This window comes from Perissodus microlepis, chromosome 3 (assembly GCF_051167445.1).
Source record: "Perissodus microlepis isolate ML-2025 ecotype Zambia chromosome 3, ASM5116744v1, whole genome shotgun sequence".
Classification (NCBI taxonomy): domain Eukaryota; kingdom Metazoa; phylum Chordata; class Actinopteri; order Cichliformes; family Cichlidae; genus Perissodus; species Perissodus microlepis.
The window spans coordinates 4,967,569-4,972,761 of record NC_140463.1 but is presented as its reverse complement, the minus strand read 5'-3'; the positions used below and the strand labels follow the sequence as shown (position 1 = coordinate 4,972,761).

At 45.8% G+C, this 5,193-nt stretch overlaps 1 protein-coding gene across 1 annotated transcript; it reads right to left on the bottom strand.

Moving 5' to 3' along the window:
• Positions 1-214: 214 nt before the first annotated feature.
• Positions 215-4,931, bottom strand: LOC146389533 (E3 ubiquitin-protein ligase TRIM21-like). The gene is made up of 2 exons (XM_084910954.1): positions 4,689-4,931; positions 215-2,139 (listed from the first exon to the last, which is right to left on the bottom strand). The coding sequence occupies exon 2, from the start codon at positions 2,128-2,130 to the stop codon at positions 472-474; it is 1,659 nt and encodes a 552-aa protein (XP_084767080.1). The 5' UTR covers positions 2,131-2,139; positions 4,689-4,931; the 3' UTR covers positions 215-471.
• Between the last annotated feature and the right edge of the window lie 262 nt (positions 4,932-5,193).

Below are 5,193 nucleotides of genomic sequence, written 5' to 3'. Positions count from 1 at the left end.
TGGAAGGATGCAGCAGTCTGTGCTCCACCTTTCTCCTCCACACCTGCAGGTGGAGAACATGGATGCATGAATCTCTACAGAGTTCTTTGAATATTATCCGTCTCATCAGTTTTCAGTGAACAAAACTCCTCACAGAGCCAAAATAAGCAGTTTGTATCCAACATAACTCAGCTGGACTCTGATGCTCCGTATAACAGCCACACATGAGTCTGGATTCACTCAAAGCATTGAACAAACTTTATTGTAAATGAAGCTTTTGGACATTTATTCTCTGATATTTGCTCTTCAGCTCGAGTCTCCATCAGTGGGAACATTTCCTGATTCAACTTTTCTTCTGTTCAAATCAAACTCCATGAGAATCAAAGTGTGAATCAGAGTCCTGATGATCAGATTCTATAGAAACATGGAGACTGTAGAGGATTTACACTCAATATGTTCATTTGTTCCCTTCAAGAAAAATCAATCATCAAATTAAATCAGTCGTTGATCAGTTTGATTGACAGGACAGATGATCAGAGGTGCAGAGTTTTTACCTCCATAATTAGGATTGGGACTGAAGTATGGGTGGAGTTTGTGAGTGAAGGAGCAGCCAGTAAAGGAGTAGATCAGAGCTGCAGCACCTACATCATAAAAGGAGACCAGACCCTCCTCATAATCCACAAACACCCCCACCTTCTCAGGACCAGGATGAAGACAGAGACGGACTGGAGGACGAGCAAGAGCTTTGTACTCATTTCCATTTCTCAGCGCTACAGTCCAGAAACCATTTCGAGGACTCGCTGTGATTTTTCCCTTCCTGTTGATCGACTCTGTGGCCACTCCTAAAGTCCACTCAGTCTTTCCTTTAACCTGAACCTCAAAGTAAAATCTGCCTGAAGAGAAACTCTGCTCTCCTAAAACATCAACACACTGAGAAAATCTCTCTGGGTTGTCTGGAAGTTTCTTCCTCACATCACTATGATAAACTTGTTTTCCATCATCAGACAGGATGAGAGCAGGATGAGCTGTATCAGGATCCAGAGTCACATCCACCTCATGCTGCTGGACCCTCTGCAGCTCAGCCTCAAACAGCTTCTTCTTCATGGGTTTCCAGACTGTCTCCTCCAGCTGAGCCACAGCTCTCCCCACAGTCCCCTCATATGATGGTGGGTGAACTCTGACCTCTGTCCAGTCCTTGCTGGGTGGAGCAGCTTTCAGGGAGGAGAAGCTTTGGAGGAGGTGGAGGTGGTCTTCAGAGCGTGAGAGCTGCTCCACCTCAGAGCTTCTCTCCATCAGCTCAGAGATTTCCTGTTCCAGATCTTTGATGAGACCTTCAGCCTGTTTCTCTGTAGCTTCCTGTTTGTCTTCGATCTCCTTCATGAGCTCCTTCAGGCGTCTCTCAACAGACTCCATCAGAGCCGTGAAGACCTGAACACCTTCTGCTTTCTGTCTGTCTGCAGCATCTTTACTCATCTTCACCGACTCTGTGATCTCCTGAATCTTCAGTCGTCTCTTCTGGATCATCTGCTGAATCTCAGCCTCTGTCTTCTCCAGCTCTGCCTTCTTTCCTTCATATTCTTCTCTCAGAGGAACAAACTCGTGGTTCTTGTGGTCTAAAACAGAGCAGAGCATGCAGACACATGTCTGGTCGGTCTTACAGAACAGCTCCAGGAGTTTATCGTGCTTCGTGCACATCCTGCCTTCCAGGTTCTCCACAGCATCAATCAGCTGATGTCTTTTCAGAGCTTCCTTTGTCAGATGAGGCTCCAGGTGAGTCTGACAGTAGGAGGTCTGACACACCAGGCAGGACTTCAGGGCCTTCAGTCTGGTTCCAGTGCAGACGTCACAGGGAACTTCTCCTGGTTTGGCAGCTTGTTGCTCTGAGCTGCTGCTGCTGGCTTTCTGCTGAGCTTCACGTCTGAACTGAGCAACCATCTCAGAGATGAAGGTGTTGACCCTCAGCTGAGGTCGAGTGTAGAAAGTCTCTTTACACATGAGACACTGACAGCTCTGATTCAGGTCCCAGTGCTGACTGATGCAGGTTTTGCAGAAGTTGTGTCCACATGGTGTAGAGACTGGATCAGTGAACACATCCAGACAGATGGAGCACAGAAACTGATCTTCAGATGGCAGATTGCTGGCAGCAGACATGTCTGCACTCTGAGGGAGAAAGAAAAGAAACATTTGATTCAAAATTCACTTTAAATTTCATTTTTAAAAAGAGAGAAACAAGCGTCAGTAGTCTGAGGAGCTTGGAGAGAAAAGCGTCTGGACTTCTTTGAGTTTCTTTTCATCACAGAAGCTTCTTCACCTCATCCTCAACACGGACCAAGGAATGAATACTGCACTTTTGGAAGAACTCCCTCCCCTGCAGCCTCTTATCGTCAAAGGGACGGAGGTGGAGAGGGCAAACAGCCACAGATTCCTGGGACTGCAGGTTACATCAGACCTGAGCTGGACTCTCAACACTACAGCAACTGTGAAAAAAGCCCAGCAAAGGCTTTATTTCATTAGGCTGCTCAGGAAAGCTGGCATGAACCACCACCCTCTCACCCAGGCCTGCAGAGGACTGATAGAGAGCATCCTCACCGCAGGCATCACTGTCTGGTATGGAAACACTACACAGACAGAGAGGAAGGCTCTGCAAAGAGTCAGAAAGTCTGCAGAGAGGATTATAGGAACAACACTTGCATCCATGGACCTGCACATACAAAGCTGCACATACAATCTCAGACACAACAGAGCGGACAGCAGCATCACACACAGAACACGATTCTTCAACAGCTTCTTCCCCACAACTGTCAGACTGATGGCAAACACAAAACACTGAACACTTAAAATAACACAGCACTACTTAACCTCATTTTGAATGTATCATCGGTTCACTGACCATCGGGCAATACACTCACAACAGACTTGTGAAACAGATCTGTGGAACAAATGTGCAATACTGTGAGTGCGATAAGAGGTAGACAACTACAAACTCTCTGTACTTTTGCTTCTTTTTCTTTGTATATAGAAAATAGTACGACTACCCTACTCCGGACTTTATTTCTATCCTCCTGCTTTTTCTGTCTTTATATTGTTAAAGTGTGATTTGACTTGGAAAGCTCTGCACAAGTATCCCACTGTGCATGGACTGTTGGTCCTGTGTGCAAATGTCAAAATAAAAATCTTGAATCTTCAGTTGTCAGAGTAACTGGTGGAGACCCAGCAACACACTCAGACACAAACTGGTTCATCTCAAACACAAACTGAACAACGTCGTGTCTGCTGTACAGTGCAGCGTCCAGACGAACAGGATCAACAGGATGAACATCTTTTTAACAGTCGTTACAAAGATGTGAAGTTGTTTGGCTGACACAGACAAACAGTATCCCACATTCTTGATTTTTAGCTCACAAACACGTCTTATAAGGACTTATTGATCCTGAAATGTTGGAGGTTTTAGCTCTTTAAACAGTAAAGTTACAGGAGGATACAGATAATTATCAGGAAAATGTCCTCGGTTTATTAAAATGATCCCGTCCGATAACACACGAGAACAATAAATGTATAATTTTCTGTTGTAACCCACAAACTGAACGGTCACTCATCTTTCATGTTGTCACTAAAACATCACTCCTTCCACGTCTAGTTGGTCGTGATGGAGGCGGAGTGCGTTGGGTCCGCTTTCCCTGCCCAGCCGATGTTCCTGACGCAGGGAAACAGATCCTGTTGGGGATCCCTACCTTGGCACAACACCTGCCATGGTCTTTGCACACTCACCACAGGAAATGCATCATGTTGTCAGCTTTACAGTATCACAGTCAGAGAAACTGGTCAGGCCGCTCTCTTCCAAATGTCTACACTTCACCCTTTTACTGTCAGTGGGCTCAGAGTCCATCTAATGCGGCTCATTATCTGATGCCGTCTGCAGACCAGTGTTAGACACTGAGAGGTTGATGGCTCCGTGTCAGAGCACCGGCCTTAACGAAAAAGTTATCAATGGTTCTTTTCATCTTTTCTCATTACCCACAGCTACGTCCACTCCTATCAGGCTGCTCACCTCTGCTGCGACGATTCAAACAGCCGGAAAGTAAATAATTTGGAGACGGTGCGTTTGTGTCACAGTGTGAACAGTGAAAACAGAGACTTTCTAAAACGATGATGCATGTTAGTCATGTGATGCAGTCATGTGACCAATTAAACAAAGATAGTGGAGAGCATTATACAGCTGCAGTTTTGAGCCCTATTAAAGATTAATATCAGTCTGTACCTGCTCCACAGAGCTTTTCTTCAAATTCTTTATTTCTCTCTCGCTTTTGCAACTTTGTACTTTTGTGTTACTCGCAGCAACAACTCCACCTCACTGTTAGTCCATTTTAAAACTCGGTGCTTTTCCTCCACCTTTTGCCGCGACGTTTCAAACAGCCGGAAAGTGAATAAGCAGCAGACAGAAATGAGACCGGTCGAATCGTCTTGCGTTTCACGCATGCGCAGGACTGGAACGTCAGCGTTTTCAGCCGTCTTAATGTGGACGCACAACTCTGTGAAAACGACTGAAAACACTAGTGTGGACGCGGAGCGCTGTTTTCAAATCTATCCGGGCGAGTGTGGACGTAGCCTAAGTGGCACCATGGAGAAATGAGGTGGCGCTCTAGAGCCCTGATGGAGTGAACAGAGTGAAGATTTGTGTAGAAGCAGGAAGTGTGATCAGCTGCACTCACCACTGTTGCTGAGAGGAACCTGATGGACTCCAGTGAATCTTCTTTCAGAGACAAACAGGACTCGACTGCAGCTCTGCTGCTGCTCTCTCACACTTTCACTTCTGCAAAATGACGTTGAGCTTCTTGTTTTTCAGCTGTTGCTCCGCCTCTTCCTGCCTCTCCCTTTACAGGAATCAGCCGGTCTGTACTCAGTGACTGTGTGCAGCGGGTGGGAGGAGTGAGGAGTGGTGTGTGGGTTCACACAGTAATGACGGCCTCAGGTGATCAGGAGAAACTCACCTGGATTTCCTTTTTCCACAGCAGACTGAGAGCTTCAGGTGGGCCCTGAAGGAGGTCTCAGACACAGGTGGTAAAAGTACACACAGTCTGTACTGAAGTAGAAGTACTGCTGTTAAAAATACTCCAAGTACTAATTCAACTTCTTTACTCAAGTAAAAGTAAAAAAGTAAAAAAGTAAAAAAGTCCTGGCTGTGAAATGAGAGTAAAAAGAGCTGATTGAAGAACA

Coding starts and splice junctions, on each gene's coding strand:
- LOC146389533 (XM_084910954.1), bottom strand. CDS start 2,130: ATGTCTGCTGCCAGCAATCTGCCATCTGAAGATCAGTTTCTGTGCTCC.